Below are 23,762 nucleotides of genomic sequence, written 5' to 3'. Positions count from 1 at the left end.
CTGCATAGTGAGTATGAGGGGTTCAAGGCAACAAATTAAGCAGAACTTTAAAGGTAATAATTTCTGGATTATTACCCAAGCCATTTGCATATTAGCATAAAACAAATAGGATTAGAGGAATGAATGGGTGGCTCAAAGGCCACATGTGTGACAGAAGTAAGTTGTGGCTCGTGGGCACTGGCAGCTGTGTTGGGGAAAGTGGGATTTGTACCTGAACCAAGCTGGGGCGAGTGTTCCAGCGAGCCTCATAATAAAGGAGAGGGTTTTAAACTGAAAGGTGGGGGCAAGGGATCAAATTTCTGAAGATGTGGTAAACCAAAGAGGAGCAACAAGGCAAGAAAGGTTGGTACTAAGATGGGAGATGATAAACAGACCCTGACAGGAAGGCACAGAAAGAAGAGATAGAATAAATCAACATATAAGGCAAGGCACTACAAAAAAAAAGGGTAAAACTATGAGCTCTGTATCTAAGGTCGGCAGGTTAGGTGGACTGGCCATGCTAAATTGCCCCGAGGTGGGTTACGGGGATAGGGTGGGCTTTTGGGCCTAGTTAGGGTGCTCTTTCAGAGGGTCGGTGCAGACTCAATGAGCCGAATGGCCTTGTTCTGTACTTCAAGAATTCTATGATAAACACACATAACCTTTGAAATAAAAGAGATGAACTGATAGTGCAAATAGAAATGAATAAGTGTGATCCAATAACCATTACAGAGGCATGGTTACCAGATAACATAGATTGGCACCTGAATATTCAAAGCTATGTGACACTTCGTAAAGAGAGGAAGATAGGAAAAGACAGATATGTAAAGGGATATTTCAGAATATACAGAACAGAGACGTTCCGATGAGAAGGAAAAATTCCAAAGAGAAGATTCATGATTAACTAAAGAAGTTAAAAACAGTATCAAACTGAAAGAAAAGGCGCAAGACGGGTGGGTGACAGGTCAGGAGATTGGAGAGATTACAAAGAACAGCAAAGAATGACAAAAAGATTAATAAGGAGAGAAAAATTAGAATACGAGAGTAAATTAGCTAGAAATATAAAGACAGGGGGCGTGATTCTCCGCACCCGCGAAAAATCGTGAGGCTGGCGTCAAAAACGGGCGGGTTTGACGCCAGCCTCCGCCCCCCCCCCCCCCCCCCCCCCCCAACCAGGAACCGATTCTGCTCCCCGGTCGGGGGTAGCATCGCGCGGCCGTGAACTCCGGCATAGCGGGCTTAACGAATTTCGTTAAGCCCGCAAGCCAGAGTTAGTGACGGCTGATGCGCCAGATGACGTCAGCCGGGCATGCGCGGATTGGATGACTCCAACCCGCGTATGCGCGGATGACGCCATCACGCATATGCGTGAAACCCGCGCATGCGCGGGCCGGTATGCCCCTCAGCCGCCCCGTGAATGGATGCAGCGGGGCGGCGGAAGGAGAAAGAGTGCGCGGGGTAAGTACCCGCTGCCCGCGATCGGTGGGCACCGATCGCGGGCCCATGGCACCCTTGGCACAGCCGTAGTACAGCCGTGCCATTCGGTGCCATGGTTCCCCAGATCGGGACTTTATGGCCGTTTTTACGAACGGTCAGACCAGGGGCGGGATTCTCCCCTACCCGGTGTGACGGAGGGTGCCGGCGTAGGGGAGTGGCGCCAACCACTCAGGGGTCGCGCCTCCTCCAAAGGTGGGGAATTCTCCCCACCTTTGGGGGCCAGCCCCGCGCCGGAGCAGTTTGCACCGGTAGACTGGCGCAAACACCCGGCGCAGTCGGAAGCGGGGCTGGCCGAAAGGCTTTCGGCGGTCGGCGCATGCGCATGTCGGCAGCTGGCCGCTGACCTCACTGCCGGCGCATGCGCGATGCGGGGTTCTCCTCCGCGTCCGCCATGGCGGAGGCCGTGGCGGCGCGGAAGGAGAAAGAGTGCCCCCACGGCACTGCCCCGCGGAGTGAGCGGGGGGCCCCGATCGCGGGCCAGGCCTCCGTGGGGGCACCCCCCCCGGGTCCGATCGCCCCCCGCCCCCCCCAGGACCCCGGGGGCCCGCTCGCGCCGCTGAGTCCGCCGTTTCCGAGGTGGTGTACACCTCGGCGGCGGGAGAAGGCCTCCCAGCGGCGGGACTTCGGCCCATCCGGGCCGGAGATTTAAGGTTAGTTGTTAAAAAAAGAAATCCCGCCGGCGCCAGCTGTTTTCACAGGCTGCCGGCGGGATTTGCACAACGCCGGTTTTTTACCGGCGGGAGAATTAGGAGACCTGCGGGAGCGGAAATCACGCCGCTTCCCGCCAATTCTCCGACCCTGCGTGGGGTCGGAGAATCACGCCCCAGGTGTGAATTTACGTTCATAAAAACGGTCGTAAAGGGCTTGGAAATCGGCCCATCGGCCAGCTGAGAATCGCTGCTCGCCGTAAAAAAATGGCGGGCAGCAATTCGTGTCGGGAGGCGGGCGTGGGGGGAGAATAGCGGGAGGGCGTCGGACCAGCGTGGCCGTAAAAATTTACGTCGTCCGCTATTCTCCGCCCCGTCGTGAGTGCGGAGAATTCCGCCCAGATAGTTTCTCTAGGTATTTAAATAAGAAAAATTAACAAAATTAACATTGGTCCCATAGAAAGTGCATCTGAGGAATTGTTAATAGAAAGCAGGAATTAAACAGGTATTCTGCATCAGTCTTCACTGCCAAGGATACAAGTAACATCCCAGAAATAGCTGTAAATCAGGAAATGGAAGGGGGGGAGGGGGGTGGGGGGGGGAGGATCTCAGGGAAATTGTACTGGGCAGATTATTGGGGCTGCAGGCTGACAAGCCCCTGAGACCAGATAGGCTTCATTCTGGGGTCTTGAAAAAAACGGCGAGTGAGATAGTTGATGCATTGGTTTTAATTTTCCAAGATCCCCTAGATTCAGGGAAGGTTCCATTTGATGATAACAAGTGTAACTCCTTTATTCCAGAAGGCAGGAAGACTACACACCAGCTAGCTTAACATCTGTCATCGGGAAAGTGTTAGAAACTATTATTAAAAGATGTTACAGCAAGGCACTTCAATAAGTTCAAGGTAATCAGTCAGAGTCAACGGGCGCGGCTCAGCGGACATGATACAAAGTCCGCTTTCGGGTGCGTTTGGCGGGGTGTTCCTTGGAGGCGGAGATTCACACCGCTATGCACCGACACTTTGCCAGGGTATCACCCTGCCCTGTCCCCAAATCCCCTTGGTCACATACGGGACCTCCCAAGGTGCCATTGCGTCTGGTCCGCATTTGTGGCAACCAGGGCGAAACGACGCCGGGGTGAGGTCCCTCAGGCATGGCCGTTGACCCCACGGGTGAAAACAGCACGCTGATTTGGATCAAACCCAGTGAGGGCGTGAACCAGATCACGAAGGACAGAGCCAGTCAGGTGACTCGCAACTGGCCGGGCGCAGAGCCCGGATTCACCATGGGCGCCAGGCGCAACACGGTGGCTGAACCAATCCCAACTGATTTTGTGGAAAGGAAAGCACTTTTAACCAATTTATTGGAGTTCTTTGAAGGAGTCACATGTGCTGTGGACAAAGGGGAACTGGTGGCTGTACTGTACTTAGATTTACAAAATTAATTTGAGAAGGTGCCACATCAAAGGTTATTGTGGAAAATAAAAGCTCACAGCGTAGGGGGTAAGGTATTGGCATGGATAGAAGATTGGCGAGCTAACTGGGAACAGCATAAATGGGTCTTTTTCTGATTGGCAAGATCTAACAAGAGATGTGCCACAGGAATCAGTGCTGGGGCCACAACTTTTACAATTTATGCAAATTACTTGGATGAACAGACTGGAGAAAACCTTAAGAATGGGACTTCTACCCCTCATGGAAAATCTGGGGCGGAATTCTCCGACACCACCCCCCCCCCCCCCCCCCCACCATGAATCGCGCCACGCCGCCCCAATGTCGGGACGCAGAGCGGAGAATCAGCGCCATTGGGTCCGCCGTGGTCGGTGCCCCGATTCTCCGCCCTCGGCATTGAAGGGGTCGGGGGCGGCCTGTGGGGGGGGTGGGTCCGAACCCAGGGCGGGGCTTCCGTAGTGGCCTGGCCCGCGATTGGAGCCCACCAATCGGCAGGCCGGCCTTTCTGCCCCCCCCCCCCCCCCCCCGGCCTCCTTTCCTCCATGCCGGCTCCTGTAGCCCTGCGCCATTTGGCGTCGGGGTCGGCGCGGGGAAGGCGGCCACTGCGCATGCGCTAGTTGGCGCCGGCCCAACTGCGCATGCACGGACCGTGGCGCGAATCCCGCCCCGCCAATGGCTGCCGTACTCTCCGGCGCCGTTTTTCAGGCGTGGGCGGGACTCACGCCATGCCGGTCGGGGGCCTTTGGCAGCCCCCCCCCCCCCCACTGGCGATTCTCCGGGTCTGATAGGTCGAGCGGCCGTCCGTTGTTGGCCAGTCCCGCCGCCTTGGGTTACACATGGTCCCACATGGCGGGACCTGTCAGGTAAGTCGGCGTGGGCGGTGCTCGGGGGGACGCGGGGGCATCCAACCCCGGTCGGGGGCCCACAAGAACGATGGGCCTGGCCCGCGATCAGGGCCCACCGATCTGCGGGCGGGCCTGTTCCGTGGGCGCACTTCTTCCTTCCGCACCGGCCCCTGTAGGGCTCCGCCATGGCCGGCGTGGCGAATAGAACCCCCTGCGCATGCGCCAAAATAGGAGGGCCGGTCTGCGCATGTGCAGAATTACGGCGGCGATTCCGCGCATGCGCGATTTCACGACGGCCGTTCTGTGCATGTGCAAACTCGTGCAGTCCCTTCGGCACTGGCAGGAGCGGCGCCAACACCACCGGCATCCACCTAGCCCCCTAGACAGGTGAGAATTCCTCACCTTGGTGGCCCGTTGACACCGGAGTCGTTGGCACCGGTTTTCCCGCTGGCGGGGGGAATCAGTCCCCGGAAGGGAGAATCCCGGCCAGGGATCATGGAGATGAGGTAAATCCAGGGATTTTGGACAGGTCTGCCTGGCCGACTCTCGCGAGAGTGAGGGAGTTGGGTGAGGGATAGTGTTTTAGAGGCTGGGTAATGAGAAGGAAGAAGGGAGAATGTACAATCTTGGGCTGCCCCTGATGGGATGAGAAAAGCGTTACCCTGGGTCTCTCGATTTCTAATCCAATGACAATACCACTATCCCACAGCCTCCCCGATTACCAGGTTCATTTGTAACGTGATCACAATTTGGTTAATGCCACTATGATGATCTTTAAACAATCTAGATTATCAATTATCTGAACCAATTACTCATTGGACCGTAGTCAGTGCAATAGCAAAAAAAAGGATCAATACAAAGAATGATCACTGCTTTAATTTGAGAATAATGCATATATTTGATCGCGTCTGCTATTTTTGCACCCGTTAAAACACATTGGTTTCCATTTTCTGACAACATCTAACTTTGAGCACCAGGGGGCATCATTGCAATGAGATACTGATATAGGATCTAAAACAAACTCCTGCTTTAAGAGCAGGTATATTTTACTGGAGCTCAGAGAGCGTCAACACTTTCCCACCAGAAATCAATGTGTGCATTCATGAAAAAGAAATGTTATGGTAGCTGTCACTGAATACAATATATTTTAATCAAATCAAGGTTTGAATGCAAAAGGCAGCCTCAGAAAGACAAATTCTTGGTGATTTGAGTTTCCTCTTAGAAAGCGAAACTTTTCTGCAACCGAATTGGAAATTTATTTTGTCTAGAAGACTCGCTAAGCTCTTGTTTTAAAAGTCTTGGAGGCTGGGAGGGGGGGGGGGGGGGGGGGGGGGGGGCAGTGGTTGAGTTCAAAGCCCACCGTTGCACAATCATAAAAGTGAATTGAATAAATCTGCTGGTTTGTAGGTTGATACCACCACAGAAACACAGTGGCAGCAGTGTGTACCATCAACAAGGTGAACTGCAGGAACTCATCAAGGCTCCTTTGACAGGGCCTTCTAAACCTGTGACCTCTACCACCAAGAAGCACATGGGTAGCAGATGCATGGGAACACCACCACCTGGAGGTTCCCCTCCAAACCACATACCACCCTGCCTTGGAAATATATCGGCGTTCCTTCACTGTCGCTGGGGCAACATCCTGGAATTCCCTCCCTAAAAGTAGGTCTACCTCCAACACATGGACTGCAGGGGTTTATAAAGGTGGCTCACTTCCACCTGTGGGATGGCCTATAAATACTGGCCGAACCAGCACGCAGACATCCTGGGCTGGATTCTCCGTAGCCCAACTCAGAAATCGTGATCGGCGATCAGGCGGAGAGTGGATTCCAACGTCAGAATCGGGGCCGGCGCCGGTTTGACGCCGGTCCGCCATGCTTCACCCCCTCCAAACCAGCGCATTCATGACGTACACCACGCGCGTTTAACCGCCGTTGGCGTGTCATCGAGCGGCCCACCCAGATGCTCCACCCCCGATGGGCCAGGTTCGTGACGGCACATGCCACGTGTTGTCCCAGTGGTCGGGAACCCGGCGTGTCAGCTGCGGACTGTTTCCAGTGCCACCACAATCGTCCAGGATCCATGCCGTTGGCTGGTGGGGGTTTCTGCTGGAGCTGGGGGGAACTGGTGGGTGGGCTGTGGTGTGGCGGTTGGCAGGTTAGGGTTTGAGCACAGCCGGCGCCATGTTTTAGGGCACGACCCGTGCAGAACGTCAGCCCGCGCATGTACAGCCCAGGACTCGGCCATTCTACGCCCATTTTCGCCGTGATCCGCGGGAGTTTCACACGGTGTCAGTGCTAGCCTTCACCAGTACCTGAATGGATGAGGGGTTCGCAACGATTTTCCTGTCAGGAACCTCCAGCGGATTCTCCGTTCGAACTGGCACGTAGCTTCTGAAACGGAGAATCCAGCCCCCTGTGTAACATTTTTCTTTTAAATTACTCTGAGAAGTTGTGAAAGCCCAACTGGTTCACAGACATCCTCAGGAAACCTGCCACTCCTGTCATAATATCCACTCATGTATCCACCTCAGACAGTGATGGACACACAGGATAAACAATGAACACACACGACACAGAACAACCAATCACCAGACAGGACACCGCCACTAGAAAGCCCACAGGGCATTAAGACTCTCCCTCTCTCACAGGACACAGCTACTGAGATAGTTAGAGTGCACAAGCCAGTGAGCATCATCTCCATGTGGTAGAGAGCGAGTCTGGTCAAGCCAGTAAGAGGTTATCAGTTAGATTAATAGAGTGTCAACCCACAGCAGATTACATACAGCAATCAGCAAGTTCAATAAAACAGTGTTGGACTATCTCCTATGTCGGAAGCCTGTTTCTAGTTTCACTGCATCCAGTTGCAGTCATCGTTGAACTAACTCACTTAACACATCAACTCCGACCTGATCTGGACCTGCACGTGACCCCACAACAAGTGGTTGGTTCTGAATTATCTTCCAAAGTGAATTATATGCCACTGATTCGAAAAGGGCGAGAACATGCCATTAAGTAACAGTTTAGATTGTGGCATTTTACATTATTTGTGGTGCAATAATATTTTTTGGCCACTTTTTACCTTTGTTTTAATTTTCAGTCAGGATTTCAGTCTGCAGCGGCATTGCACGGGATTGGGCAAACTTCTGAATGCAGCTGTGTGACTAGTCAGTTCTGAGCATTCTCATTGTTCCTGCACCACCTGGTTTAAAATGCTGATTTCTGTTTGCTTTGTTTTCCAGCTTCCCATTCACACAAAATCATGAGAGGCCAACCCATGTTTCAATGCCTCTCACATGCTGCATGCAAAGTGCTGCTGTGACATGAGGCAATGTGCCAATTAATCCTACAGAGGCTCGTTATTCTGACATAGGGGTTCCAATACTCATTGAAGCAGCAGATTGTGAGCAACGTCCTCAGTTCAGCCCTGAAGTTGAATATTAAGGTCAACATGTCTGTTCCTACATTCAAACCCAATGCATTCCTCACTTTAGAACACCTTTTAAATACCAACTTCAGAACATCAGTCTGTTCTACAATGCACTGGGTTCATCACTCTGTGTCAGAGGGCAAGGCTATCATTTCAGCAGAAGGTTAGCTATTAACATTTTAGCATTCATTTTGACTTATATATGAGTTAAGCTAACATGCCTCAGGATTGACTGATCTCAGCTATGATAGCGGAAGGATGGGGGGGAAGGGGGGTGTTGTTAGAGGGTGGTGGTGTTAGTAATTAAGTAAATACATAATCTTTATTATTGTCACAAGGAGGCTTACATTAACACTGCAATGAAGTTACTGTGAAAATCCCCGAGTCGCCACACTCCAGCACTTGTTCGGGTACACGGAGGGAGAATTCAGAATGTCCAATTTGCCTAACAGCACGTCTTTCGGGACTTTGTGGGAGGAAACCGGAGTACCCGGAGGAAACCCACCCAGACACGTGGAGAATGTGCAGACTCCGCGCAAACAGTGACCCAAGCAGGAATCGAACCTAGTATTGTACGGTTTTGGCCAGATTCTCACTTAGATTAAAGCAAATGACTGCAGACGCTGGAATGTGAAACAAAAACAGAAAATACTGGGTAATCTCAGCGGGTCTGACAGCATCTGTGGAGAGAGAAGGGAGCTAACGTTTTGAGTCTCAATGACTTTGACAAAGAGTCAAAGTCTACAAGATGACAAAGGCTACAAGATGAAGGCATGTAAAATCGTCGGCTCCAACGCACCCCTCCCTGATGAGCTCAATGCATTCTATGTCTGCTTTGAGCAAGAGGTCAGCGAGAGCGAGCCCTCCACCCCAGAAGCCGCGGATGAACTTGTATCTGAGATCACCACTGCAGACGTCAGAGCAGCCTTCTCGAAGGTCAACCCACGGAAAGTCACTGGCCTGGATGGGGTACCCGGACGAGCACTCAGGTCTTGCACGGATCAGCTGGCGGGGGTATTCGCTGACATCTTCAACCTCTCTTTACGACAATCTGAGGTCCCTATCTGCTTCAAGAAGACAACCATCATCCTTGTACCAAAAAAATGTCAAGCAGCGTGCCTTAATGACTTTCGTCCAGTGGCTCTGACATCCATCATCATGAAGTGCTTTGAAAGGTTAGTCATGGCATGAATCAACTCTAGCCTCCCGGATTGCCTTGATCCACTACAGTTCGCCTACCGCTGCAACAGGTCCACAGCAGACGCCATCTCCATGGCCCTACACTCTGCCCTGGAACACCTAGATAACAAAGACACCTATGTCAGACTCCTATTTATCGACTACAGCTCAGCCTTCAACACCATCATTCCTACAAAACTCATTTCCAAACTCCGTGGCCTTGGCCTCGGCTCCTCCCTCTGCGACTGGATCCGGAACTTTCTAACCCACAGGCCACAATCAGTAAGGATAGGCAACAACACCTCCTCCGCGATCATCCTCAACACCGGTGCCCCACAAGGCTGTATCCTCAGCCCTCTACCATACTCCTTATACACCTATGACTGTGTGGCCAAATTCCCCTCCAACTCGATTTTCAAATTTGCTGATGATACCACAGTAGTGGGTCGGATTTTAAACAATGACGAGACAGAGTATAGGAATGAGATAGAGAATGTGGTGAACTGGTGCAACGACAATAATCTCTCCCTCAATGTCAGTAAAACGAAGGAGATTATCATCGACTTCAGGAAGCGTAGTGGAGAACATGCCCCTGTCTACATCAATGGTAACAAAGTAGAAAGGGTCGAGAGCTTCAAGTTTTTAGGTGTACAGATCACCAACAGCCTGTCCTGGTCCCCCCATGCCGACACTATAGTTAAGAAAGCCCACCAACGACTCTACTTTCTCAGAAGACTGAGGAAATTTGGCATGTCAGCTACGACCCTCACCAACTTCTACAGATACACGATAGAAAGCATTCTTTCTGGTTGTATCACAGCTTGGTATGGAGTCTGCTCTGCCCAAGACCGCAGGAAACTACGAAAGGTCATGAATGTAGCCCAGTCCATCACGCAAACCAGCCTCCCATCCATTGGCTCGATCTATAACTCCCGCTGCCTCAGAAAGACAGCCAGCATAATTAAGGACCCCACGCACCCCAGACATACTCTCTTCCACCTCGTTCCATCAGGAAAAAGATACCAAAGTCTGAGGTCACGTACCAACCGACTCAAGAACAGCTTCTTCCCTGCTGCCATCAGACTTTTGAATGGATCTACCTCGTATTAAGTTGACCTTTTCTCTACACCTTGCTATAACTGTAGCATTATATTCTGCAGTCTCTCCTTCCTTCCTTCCTTATGTACGATATGCATTGTTTGTACAGCATGCAAGAAACAATACTTTTCACTGTATACTAATACATGTGACAATAATAAATCAAATCAAATTAAAGATGCTGCCTGACCTGCTGAGAGTGGCCAGTATTTTATTTTTTTGTTTCTCACTTAGATTGTTGGGGGAAGATCTGAAAGGTGAACTCCGGCAGCAAATTAACCCATCTGCTGCCAGATCCATGATGGCCGATACGGTGCCCCTGACAGCCATTTGCGTGACTATCACCATCACCTGAGAACGTCCTCCTGTGGGATTTTGTTTTTGCACCGTACAGCACTGGAGTATTGCATTTAGTTCTCGACATCACAGTCCAAGAAGGATGGATTGGCTGCTAAGAAAGTGTAACAGATACGATACCCAGATTAAATTACAACGACAGTTGGATAGACGAGGCCTGCTTTCCCTTGAGCATAGAAGATTGAAGGGTGATCTAATTGTTGTGTTTAAGGTGATTAATGGGGGGGTAGATAGAGAGAGGTCATTCCTTCTGGTCAGGTGGCATAACATTAAAATTACAGGCAGGCACTCAGGGGCGATATTGGGAAACACTGTCACAGAAAGGGAAAATCTGGAATTCCCACCCCCCAATAACCTGTTGAAACGAGGCCACATGAAAATTTCAAAACTGAGATTTATACATGTTTGTTCAGCTCAAAAGTTAAGGAAAGTGAAATCATGGTGGGTAAATAGAGTTGAGTTTCAGATCAGCCATGATCTACTCATGTGGCAGAACATGCAGGCAGGCACAAGGGGCTGAACGGAGGGGCCTACTCCACTTTCTATATTCTTACGATGTGGTGTTTTGCCGTTGAAGGCACAAAACCTTCTGCACTCAAACACACAAGGAACTCTCAGAACAGGCACTCTGATGAAGGGCTTACCCTTCTGTGTGCTTGAGTGTAGAATGTTTTGTGCCTTCAACAGCAAAACACAACATCGTAAAAATATAGAAGGGTAAGCAAGATGGGAATGTCCATTCCCCAATGACTTATCAGATCAATTAATTGCCAAGCATGCTCTTTAGTCTTGCAGATGAGCTCTGTGTTTGACTTAGCTGATCCCATCTGGGATAGAAGCAGGAGAGTGATAGCTAACTCCAATGCCTACTGTGTGGGAGAGGGTCAGGAAAAAGCAACCACGGTTCCTGGTCTGGATTATTTTCCAACCACTCCTGCCACAACATGTCGAACCATGAATGTTGGCCAATGATAGAGCCGCTGTTGGCTGCGATGACCTTCTGTGTTAGACGCATGAATGAAATGGGGAGATATTGCAGGGCAATCTATGCCCTGGATGGAACTGTACTGGAGCATTAGTCAATGCCTGTGGAAATGGCGGAAGAGAGAAAGAATGAGGACAAAGCACTGTCTGTCTTTTGCACTTGTCCTCCACTTTCTAATGCAATCACCTGAGTTTTACCGACACACTTCCGCTGCAGGGACCAAATAGCAGTCTCAAGCCAGACCAAGCGAAATGAATGAAATGAAATGAAATGAAAATCGCTTATTGTCACAAGTAGGCTTCAAATGAAATCACTGTGAAAAGCCCCTAGTCGCCACATTCCGGCACCTGTTCGGGGAGGCTGGTACGTAGATGTCAAGGCTGCAGAGGGAATCTTACTGGTGTTGGCCAATTAAGAGGTTGAGGTGCCCTCTGATGTGCTTAGGCCAGGTAGGCAGCAAGCCCCCATGATCAGAGAGGTGAATCCTCCAATGGCAGCATCAGGACAATGGGTATAGCCATTGCCACTGGGAGGCCCTTCCATGGGACAAGCCATCTCTGGGAAGGAAGGAAGCCCCCTCTGCTGGGTAGCCACTGGGAGGCCAGCTCAGTTTATTATTACACAAGAGACGTGATTCAACAGTCTTCCTAGACACTTTAATCAAAACAAGAAAACAAGCTTTATTCTAAGAACTTAGTTAACATTTATATAAACACACAGCAAGAATTTTTGTCAATCCCAAGCATAAAGACAGCTACAGTAATCTATGTATAACAATGAATGAATTCCCCCTTAACTGTTCCAATTCAAAAACAAAATCCCATAAATCAAAAACCTCTATTCAAGTGCGTGGCCCAGCACTCTGCATTCTCACTTTTATGAGACTGGCTTTCCCTGAATATATATTTTAAGTTGCCAAAGCAGGTAGTCACAACCTGTTTACTTCTGGAACAGATAGTTAAAATGAAAATAGAGAGACACAGGCCAAAACACTTCTTTCTCCTGTCTGTAACCCACAGCAGTCAAAAACTGAAAGTGAAACTCAAAATAGCTCACACAGCCACAGCCCAGCTCCACCCACACAATGACATCACTGAAGCCATGTGATAAGACAAAAATCTTTCTTAAAGGGACACTCCCATGGCATCAGTACCTTGGGAGAAAGGTTTATATTTATAAGACATCCTATGTCCAGAGATGTATGAAGCAGATGAAACACATGCTTATGTCTGTTTTTGTAGCTTGGTTTTCCTGGAACAAGTCACAAGTTGCTAGCCTGAAGCCAGAGACTATTGATTGAAGGGCAACCCTCTACACCAATCATGGCTGTGACCAGTCTTACTGCCTGCATGTTGATAGTCAACCTGTTAAGCCACATTACGAATGCATCCTTCCATGGCCACTGACTGGAACTATTAGACTATTCTAAATTGGAAAAGGTTCAGAAAATCTGAAGCACAAAGGGACTTAGGAGTCCTAGTTCAGCATTCTCTTAAGGTTAACATGCAGGTTCAGTCGGTAGTTAGGAAGGCAAACACAATGTTAGCATTAATGTCAAGAGGGCTAGAATACAAGAGCAGGGATGTACTTCTGAGGCTGTACAAGAGTCTGGTCAGACCCCATTTGGAGTATTAGAACATAGAACATAGAACAGTACAGCACAGAACAGGCCCTTCGGCCCTCGATGTTGTGCCGAGCAATGATCACCCCACTTAAACCCACGTAACCTGCATACCCGTAACCCAACAATCCCCCCCATTAACCTTACACTACGGGCAATTTAGCATGGCCAATCCACCTAACCCGCACATCTTTGGACTGTGGGAGGAAACCGGAGCACCCGGAGGAAACCCACGCACAAACGGGGAGGACGTGCAGACTCCACACAGACAGTGACCCAGCCGGGAATCGAACCTGGGACCCTGGAGCTGTGAAGCATTGATGCTAACCACCATGCTACCGTGAGGCTTTTGTGAGCAGTTTTGGGCCCCGTATCTAAGGAAGGATGTGCTGGCCTTGGAAAGGGTCCAGACGAGGTTCACAAGAATGATACTTTGAATGAAGAGCTTGTCATATGAGGAACGTTTGAGAACTCTGGGTCTGTACTCATTGGAGTTTAGAAGGATGAGGGGGGATCTTATTGAAACTTACAGGATACGGAGAGGCCTGGATAGAGTGGACATGGAGAGGATGTTTGCACTCGTAGGAAAAACTAGAAGCAGAGGACACAATCTCAGACTGAAGGGATGATCCTTTAAAACTGAGATGAGAAGGAATTTCTTCAGCCAGAGGGTGATGCATCTGTGGAACTCTTTGCCGCAGAAGGTTGTGGAGGGCAAAATCAGTGAGTGTCTTTAAGACAGAGATAGATAGGTTTTTGATAAATAAGGGGATCAAGAGTTATGGGGAGAAGGCAGGAGAATGGGAATGAGAAACATTTCAGCACTAATTGAATGATGGAGAAGACTCGATGGGCCGAATGGCCAAATTCTGTCCTATGTCTGATGGAACCCGAGCCCAGAGCGTCTTGTACAGAGGCAGGGAAGCTACCCACAATGCCACAAGATCTCTCTCCAGGGGAAAGAGGATACAGTTTTGCCTTAATCCCCACAGCGTGCCTTAATCCCCCCACTTGTACACTAGGCACATTGTTACACTAGTACATTAAGGAAAATTTGATCGAAACAGATTAATTCACAATACAGATAGAGACACCGAGCACCCTTAAAAAAGTGCAAATGACTAAGAATGCAGATACAACGGATGGCATCAAAGTTGGCAATCTTAGTGGATGATCTCTCAACACATTGGAAGAATATTTTCCTGTTGAATATTAAATAAACAAATGAGTGAGCCACTAAAATAACAAACAGAGGAAAATCGCCTGAATGCATTAAGAATTTGCCCATCAATATCTTTCCAAGACTAATAAACTCTGGGGGATCCAGCAAATTTAAGCAAAACTGTACCCTTCTGTTGGTGTCAAACATTTTATTTTTAAATGTAGAAATATTCAATATTTTCATAACCCTTGTTTTGCCCCTTATTCAGTTCGATAATTTGCTTATTTAAAAGGGAGAGAGCATAGATTCCAGGAATTTGCTATCCACAATGTGCTGATCAGGATTTCCACTAATGATTTACTTTCCGAGCACTATTGTACAAGCTCCCGCCTACAGAATGAATGGAACACACTTCCAACTGGGGAAATGCAGGATCAGGGGCGGCATTCTCCCCTACCCGGCGTGACCGAGGGTCCCGGAGTAGGGGAGTGGCGCCAACCACTCAGGGGTCGCGCCTCCCCAAAGGTGGGGAATTCTCCCTACCTTTGGGGGCCAGCTGGAGCGGTTGCCACCAGAAGACCGGCGCAAAAAACCGGCGCCCCCGGCAGCGGGGCTGGCCGAAAGGCTTTCGCCGGTCCGCGCATGCGCCGACAGTGATGTCAGCGGCAGCTGGCCGCTGACGTCACTGCCGGCGCATGCGCGATGTGGGGTTCTCCTCCGTTTCCGCCATGGCGAAGGCCGTGTCGGCCGCGTAGGAAAATAGTGCAGCCAGGGCACTGGCCCGGAGTCTGAGCGGGGGGCCCCGATCGTGGGCCAGGCCACCGTGGGGGCACCCCCCGGGGTTCGATCGCCCCCCCCGCCCCCCGAGGGCCTGCTCGCACCGCTGATCCCGCCGTTCCAGAGGTGGTTTAAACCTCGGCGGCGGGAGAGGCCTCCCAGCGGCGGAACCTTGGCCCACCCGGGCCGGAGAATCGCCGCAGGGGCCGCTCCGATCGGAGTGGCGAGATTCCTGCCCCCACCACTTCCTGGGTGGCGGAGAATCTCTGCCACGGCGGGGGCGGGACTTTAGGCGGCCCGAGGAGATTCTCCGACCCTGCTGGGGGTCGGAGAATTTCATCCCAGGTACGGGACTGAAGCACACTCATTAGCTGTGATCTCTAGTCTGATTAGGATTAGTGGCAATGAAGTAGTATAACATTATCAGTATTGTTCAACAGGAAACGGGAAGTCAGCCAGGACCCCAGCTCCTCATCGCTACCTAATGGCCCCGCGTTAAGAATGTTCCCAACACATCAGAATGGCCGGCTGATAACTAGAGGATCATTTTGTGAAATATCTTTCACCGAGAATTTCTTGGGCCTCCTCCCGCTTCATCGTCATAACTTTGGAAGTTGCTCAGCTGCATTTGCACGCAAATGTCACCGGACAGGATGAAGCCCAGAGAGGTTTACTGGTGCCTAAAAGTAGTTGTGCGGCATCTGAAAAATAGTTAACTAAAGGTGCAGTTTAGGCACTACAACAGCAAAGTAACGATAGTCCGTTGGCTGCTTTTCCTTTGAGGGGGAGGGTTGACTGGTGGTGAGGGTAACCACACCTCAGGCGAGGTGGAGAAGACAGGGCCTTCATGAATAACCTCAGCCGGGATGGGAATCTAACCTGAGCCGTTGGCCATGCTCTGCATCACAAACCAGCCGTCCAGCCAACTGAGCTAACTGGCCCCACCACAACAGTACAGGAACAAACAGGCCAGTCTGTGCTATGCATCTGCTCCACCAGTGACAATAACCGTGCCTGATCTTCTTCCTCTGCCCCATTTTCCTTCCCTATTCCCTCCATTCCCTTTGTATCTAACAATATAATCGCTCTCTCTCTCTCTCTCTCTTGAATATATTCAATGATGGAGCACCCACGACCCCCTGGGGTAGGGAATTCCAGAGATTTAGAACTCTGAGTGAATTCCCCTCTTCTCAATCTAAATAACCACCCCTTATTGATCTGATCATGAGAGGAAAGATTTGCCAAAGGGTCAAGGAGGGAGGAGCCAAAATGATAAATGATGGAAGGAGGAAAGGATTTTTCTCCAGTATCCCCGTCTTAAGCAGGTTTGGATGACTTATTTTTTATTCACCAGCTGCCTGTGTCATTGAGAGATATCTGATCTCTCATCATATTTGCTGGTCATAGAAGTTCCGGTCTTTCCGAAGCTCCGGGCAATAGGTTAACAATCCAGAAAGATCAAGGCCGACCTTGACAGTTCACATGACGGCGATGAAGGGGCTGGAAATTGTCAATGATGCCGCCAATTTCTATTAATCCCAATCGTTTGAGGTGATTGCTTGATATCAAGCAAATACATGTCAGGGAGAAGGTCAATGTCGTTTGAATTTTCTTGATCTCAGCAATGTTTTGGTATGTTGCAAGTATTCATTGCAATATCAGTTTATTCGAGAAGGCACAGCAGTCGACTAGAGTTTATTCCAATAAGCGGTTTGGAGTTCCTGAGGAAAAGGATGTCTTGAACTCTTGTGCATTTAATGTAAATAATTATAATCATAGAAGTTTATTTTTTCCCCCCTGCAAGGATGGAACTGAGGCACACTGAGACGGAGAGTTCAAGGTTTCAAGCACTAGTCTGCACTGAGTTAACAGGGTCAGGCGAGAGCAGCAACAGGGAAGTATAATCAATGTTAACACTGCAAAGTTAATTAGAGGAAAGGATCAGCCAAGGTTTCTGCATGAGGTCATTTTCAAGAGGTCCTGCTCCAAATAGTTTGTGTTACATGAGGGAAGAAATTGCATTCCTTTGGATCCGACCCAACATTTCCATCATCGCCTCAGACATATAACCAGTTAACTGGCTTGGGAAGGGAAAAATGTTATCCCAATATAATTCAGTCTGTTAGGATGGAAGTAAAGCCCAGTGTAAGTCTGGGTGAGACTGTACCCGAGTGAGACTGTGTCCCAATATGTCAGGGTGAAACTGTACCCCAGAGTCAGACAAGGCTAGATTGAAAACCAGTGTGTGTACAGGTGAGACACTGTAATTTTGAAATTGTACCCTGATATTTCGGAGTGCGACTCTACCAAAGCGTGAGTCAAAGTGTGACCGTACCCTAGTGTAACAGGGTATGACTACACTTCAATGTGTCAGATTGTGACAGTACCCCAGTGTGTGTCAGTTTGTGACTGTACCCCAGTGTGTGTCAGTATATCAGAGAAGTTGAAAACCAAAATTAAATTGACTTATGCGAGCCCAGAAAAAATGTCTCCAAATCCCTGCTAATGTTCTGTGCCTCTGAGCATGCTCAGGGTAACGTGGTACACTGGCAGGCAAATATTGGTTGACCAGAAGTATTCTTCAAACAAGGAACACCACAGCATGTGAATTGAACACATTAAGCTGGTGTTAATCAGAATTCTGTATCTTATAAGTATGCTCTCTAAGTATCAGTTTGGACTGATCTGACCCCTTCCCTTGTGTGCAGCACGCTAGCACAGTGGTTAGCACTGTTGTTTCACAGCACCAGGGTCCCAGGTTCAATTACTGACTTGGATCACTGTCTGTGTGGAGGCACCAAACAGAGTGTGGCAACCAGGGGCTTTTCACAGTAACTTAATTGCAGTGCTAATGTAAGCCTACTTGTGACAATAAAGAATATTATTATTATTATCTGTGGTGCGCTTGAAGGAGAGACTCTGATTAAATGATATGGTGGGTCTCAGTTTTGCCGGCCCCATCACACCAGTGAAATATAAATCTTCCAGCTGAGAAACGCGACTCACTTTTCCCTGATGCCTACGCACGGTGGCCAGCTTCAGCAGCGACACTTCCACACATTACCCAATGGAAGACAGTATGTGAAGGGAATAGAGAAGAAGAAAAGTGTTCAAAGAGGGCAGTCTGCTTTCTGGAACTGTGATGTACGAGCGCTCTTCTGATAGACTTTGTGAAATAGTGTAAAGCAGCCAACAGAGAGTCAATAGAGAGTCAACAGCCTAGTTTACACCTTTTCCCAATGTTGTATCAATTGGTTTGAAACTGACAGTGACAGAACTGCATGGAAGTGCCATAAAATACATGTCTTCTTTCAAAGCCGGTGGAACTTTTAAAAAATAAAATTTAGAGTACCCAATTATTTTTTCCTAATTAAGGGGCAATTTGGTGTGATCAATCCACCTAACCTGCACATCTTTGGGTTGTGGGGGTGAGACCCACATGGACACAGGGACAATGTTAAAACTCCACACAGTCAGTGACCCAGGGCCGGGATCGAACCCGGGTCCCCAGCGCTGTAGGCCCCAGTGCTAACCACTGTGCCACCCGAAAGCCCATGGAACGAATGAACTTTTTTATTTATTATTGCATGGGATGCGGTTATCACTGGCAAGGCCAGCATTTATTGCCCTTGAACTGAGTGGCTTAATAACCCATTTCATAGGGCAGTTAAGAGTCAACCGCATTGCTGTGTGTTTGGTGCCCAGGTGAAGATGGCAGATTTCCTTTCCCGAAAGGACATTAGTGAACCAGATGGGTCATCGTTACTGTGGCGAGCTTTTCAATTCCAGATTTTATTAATTCAATTTAAATTCCACCAACTGGCGTGGTGGGATTTGACTCCGTGTCCCCAGAGCATTAGCTTGGACCCATGGATTACTAACCCAGTGACACTACAATCTCCCAGTCCACAATTCTGTTTAATCTTCTTGCTCCAGTAAATTCTCATGTTCGCTTATTGTAGTCACACTGTGTTCCCGTCTAATGTGAAATGCATTTTCCTTCTGTTTTTCTCATCAGAAGTTGCAATGGGCATTTCCCTCCAGAAGTTAATTATAGGTAAAACGTAGGTGTGCTTGTTATAACTTCAAATTGAGCAGATTCCAGTCTTAAACCACAATACTGGCAGTGGAATAAGTACACAAATGCATTGAATTTAACTCTTGTGCTCTTATCTTTCAAAAAACATAGGGCGGGATTCTCTGTCCAGCGACGCCGAAAACATGATTGGACGGAGGAACATGTGTTCGCCGTAAATTGAGGCCGGCGCCGGGTACGCAACAGCATGCCATGCTCTAGTGCCAATGCGTTCCACACCGCACGCCAGCGTGGGCATGCACATTGTACAGTAAAGGCCGTTGACATATCATTAACCGGCCCGATCTGGCAATCTCCAGGCCGCACGCGAAGCTCCGCCTCCTCCAGGTGGAATTACCGATGATGAGGTTAACTTGAAGTATTGAGAATCGGGAATCAGGCGCTATGCTTGCTGAGGGAGAGGGGGTGGGGTACAAACATTGTGCAACAGTGTGTAATTTCAAGAAGGAGGCACAGTAGCATGGTGGTTAGCATAAATGCTTCACAGCTCCAGGGTCCCAGGTTTGATTCCCGGCTGGGTCACTGTCTGTGCGGAGTCTGCACGTCCTCCCCGTGTGTGCATGGGTTTCCTCCGGGTGCTCCGGTTTCCTCCCACAGTCCAAAGATGTGCGGGTTAGGTGGATTGGCCATGCTAAATTGCCCGTAGTGTCCTAAAAAAAGAGTAAGGTTAAGGGGGGTTGTTTGGGTTACGGGTATAGGGTGGATACGTGGGTTTGAGTAGGGTGATCATGGCTCGGCACAACATCGAGGGCCGAAGGGCCTGTTCTGTGCTGTACTGTTCTATGTTCTATGTTCTATGAATTGGATATAGTTCTTGGGGCTAAAGGGATCAAGAGCTATGGAGGGGGAAGGTGGGATCAGCGTACTGATCTCGATGATCATAATGAATAGCGGAGCGGGCTCGAAGGGCCGAATGGTGTCCTCCTGCTTTTTTACTATGTTTCGATGCATGTTTCTATGAACAGTGTCTAACATCGCTGTACATAGAACAGAGTGCAGAAGGAGGCCATTCGGCCCATCAAGTCTGCACCGACGCACTTAAGCCCTCACTTCCACCCTAACCCAATAACCCCTCCTAACCTTTTTGGACACTGAGGGCAATTTATCATGGCCAATCCACCTAACTTGCACTTCTTTGGACTGTGGGAGGACACCGGAGCACCCGGAGGAAACCCACGCAGACATGCGGAGAACATGCAGACTCCGCACAGACAGTGACCCAGCCGGAAATTGAACCTGGGACTCTGGCGCTGTGAATACACAGTACTAACCACTATGCTACTGTGCTGCCCCCTGTGTGCTGACAGTTGGGGGGCTGGCCAGGGGTGTCTGCCAGGGCCGGGGGAGTAGCGGGGATCAGTCAAGAGGTGGGCCATGGGGTTGGGGTGGCCGGACACGGACCACCATTGCTGCAGCCTGCAAGGCAGCCATGCGGCTGTGCACGCCACTGACAGCCCACTGTGAACTTAGCGCCATGGGGTTGGGGTGGCCGGACACGGACCACCATTGCTGCAGCCTGCAAGGCAGCCATGCGGCTGTGCAGGCTACTGACAGCCACTGTGAACTTAGCGCCATGGGGTTGGGGTGTCTCTCCAGGCCACTCCACTATGTACCCTCTGGTCCCCGACAGGATGAGCGTACTCCAGCGCAACCAGTGCCATCTTCTTTGCAGGGATGAAGGTGTGTGGGGAGTGGAGTGCTTATACAAGCCCCTGCTTGCCAGGCTCTCCAGTGATGATCCCGAACCCATTGTATCACATGCTGGCATGCGTTGGAATTGCACTAGTTCCACGTGTCACCGGTGCTGGCCCAGCAATGTGTCCTGAATTGCTCTGGGACCAGCGCCGTTTTCGCCGCCGTAGAACACTCACGATTCAGTCTCGGCATCAGCACTTAGTCACTCAAATGGAGAATTCCGACAAATGATTTTATTTACACATTAGATAGACCCTCCATACAGTTCAGGACACATACAGTGCAGCAATCCTCTGAAAGAGCACCCCACCCAGGTCTACTCAGTCCACCCCATCGTAACCTAACCTACACATCCCTGGATTGGATTGGATTTTGTTTATTGTCACGTGTACCGAGGTAAAGTGAAAAGTATTTTTCTGCGTGCAGCTCAAACAGATCAATCAGTACATGAAAAGAAAACATGTAATAGGGCAACTCAAGGTACAAAATGTAAATACATAGACACCAGCATCGGGTGAAGCATACAGGAGTGTAGTATTAATCAGATCAGTCCATAAGAGAGTCGTTTAGGAGTCTGGTAACAGCGGGGAAGACGCTGTTTTCGAATCTGCTTGTACGTGCTCTCAGACTTTTGTATCTCCTGCCCGATGGAAGAAGTTGGAAGAGTGAGTAAGCCGGATGGGAGGGGCCTTTGTTTATGCTGACACTAAGGAGCAATTTAGCATGGCCAATCCACCTAACGTGCACATCTTTGGACTGTGGGAGGAAACCAGAGGAAACCCACGCAGACACGGGGAGAATGTGCAAACTCCACACAGATAGCTCAAGGCTGGAATCGAACCTGGGTCCCTGATGCTGTGAGACAGCAGTGCTAACCAATCAGATGGAAAGCCACCATACCACCCATTATCCCACAATGCCGCCAAAACTTCAAAATAAGAATCATATCTTACTGTAGCAATGACTTTAGCGCAACACAATCTATTGCCCTTTGACCAGTTTACTGTATCACTCAGGCATCTGTGGCTATGTGTTCCCTATACCATAAAACCACGGAACAAACAGAAATGAGATTGACGTCTATACAGGAAAGGTAACAACAACTCTGCTCCAAGATTAAATGAACAAGATTTCTTGCACAAAGCAGCATCTCTGCCGACACACGAGTCTGAATTATTGAGTGCACTGGACGCACAGCCTTACGAATCCCACATTTTCACACTTGGCTTCGGAGCGGCCAATTCACAGTATTTGCCCACAACTGAACGGTGTACATTCCACTGTGGCTCTGTGATACCTGCACTGATCTCCTTCTGATACCATTCAGTCACACCACTGGGCAACAACTGGCACATTGAAGCCCGGATTTTAACCGGAGACATTTGTCAGGAGCAGGCCGGATTTTGTGCTCCAGATGGTACATCGGGAACACGACCTAAAGCCATATCGTTCCCACATGGTGGGTTAGGTTAAAAAAAAAATCTGATTTAGACCCCCACAGATTGTTGTTTCAAATTAATGTAGTCACACTGTCCCCATAAATTCTACCTGACATTCACAGCATTGAACTCCACAGCAGCTAATTACATGTGAACAATATTCTAACAGTGTGTTGAAGGAATCTGACTGCAATGTGCTGTACATAGTTTGATGTTGTAACTGAAAATGTGTGCTTATACACAGAATATCATGATGCCGGCGTTGGACTGGGGTGAGCACAGTAAGAAGTCTTACAACACCAGGTTAAAGTCCAACAGGTTTGTTTCGAATCACTAGCTTTCGGAGCACTGCTCCTTCCTCAGGTGAATGAAGAGGTTTGTTCACCTGAGGAAGGAGCAGTGCTCCGAAAGCTAATGATTGAAACAAACATGTTAGACTTTAACCTGGGGTTGTAATACTTCTTACTGTGCACACAGAATATCAACAGGGATGATGTTAACTGTGCAAAATTGCACATGGTCTTAAACAGACACATCTTCCCAGTGTCACTGGAACACATTTTCAGAAGTCCTCTAGCGTTGACAGTAGGTTAGAGTACAGCATGTTGCTAACAGCCTTACCTTCTGCAGTGTGTTTGGACTTGTTGGAGGGGTGCTTGTCCCAGAGTGGGGTGCCCTGCTCTCCTGCGGTGTGCCAGCCAGCATCGGCGACCAGTCCACCAGCCTAGAGGTAAACCGCTGGCTCCCTGGGCGGGGGTTTTGGCAGAGGAGGGGCGCCTCCACCGCGTTGGGTTTGCTCACTTGCACTTTCCATCTGACGCCGTCCCTCCTGGAGCTGGGGGCGCTGGCTGTGCAGGGACAGGGGCAGCAGTTGTTGGCGGTGGCCGGGGGCGCTGCTGCCTGGCGGGGATCCAGGAGGTTTACACCGCCGCAGGGAGGCACATTGCCACGGCCGGGGTCCAGGACCCTGCAGCCGTCCCCGGGAGCGATGCTGGGGCAGGGACCTGAGCCGCTTGGGCACCGGGCACTCCCTCGCTCACGTTGCCCATTGTTACACCGGCAGCCACCGCAGAACTGTTTGTGGTTGCCATGGCAGCCGCCAGGAACTCCCTCGCTGTCAATCACAGCAGCATTTGCAGAGGTGGCCCGCTCTGTTTGACCAGCTGGCTGGGTGGGAGGCTGCAGACGCACATAGAGGAAGGAAGTCTTGACCTGATGCCTCTCGGCCATTTCCTGCTCATGTCGTTGCCCCCAGAGTCAGGCGAAGGGGGGAAAGTTCCTGGAGAGAATTAGAGAGAGAGAGAGAAAAAAGACACAAAAAGAAAGGTTTAGTCAACGGAGAGACCTGGAAACTTCAAATTAAAACAAAAATAGAACAGACGTAAAACTTTTAAAAGTTTTTTTTTAAAACTTTGAATAGAGGTTGATGCTCGAAATTTGCAATCTCGGTCTTGCCTTGTCCCTCCGCATTGATTCTCAAATTCAGTTTGATGTGAATACAGCTGC

The 23,762-nt window shown here is 49.6% G+C and overlaps 1 protein-coding gene across 1 annotated transcript in view; it reads right to left on the bottom strand.

Moving 5' to 3' along the window:
* The window catches only part of psd3l (pleckstrin and Sec7 domain containing 3, like), a 505,495-nt gene extending 481,960 nt beyond the window's left edge, over positions 1-23,535 (bottom strand). The window contains exon 1 of the mRNA XM_038792652.1: positions 22,878-23,535. Coding sequence (XP_038648580.1) covers positions 22,878-23,486 — 609 coding nt within the window. The 5' untranslated portion in view covers positions 23,487-23,535. The remainder of the gene's footprint in view (positions 1-22,877) is intronic.
* Positions 23,536-23,762: the final 227 nt, after the last annotated feature.

Source organism: Scyliorhinus canicula, chromosome 3 (assembly GCF_902713615.1).
Source record: "Scyliorhinus canicula chromosome 3, sScyCan1.1, whole genome shotgun sequence".
Classification (NCBI taxonomy): Eukaryota; Metazoa; Chordata; class Chondrichthyes; order Carcharhiniformes; family Scyliorhinidae; genus Scyliorhinus; species Scyliorhinus canicula.
This window is presented reverse-complemented; position numbering and strand designations above follow the sequence as displayed.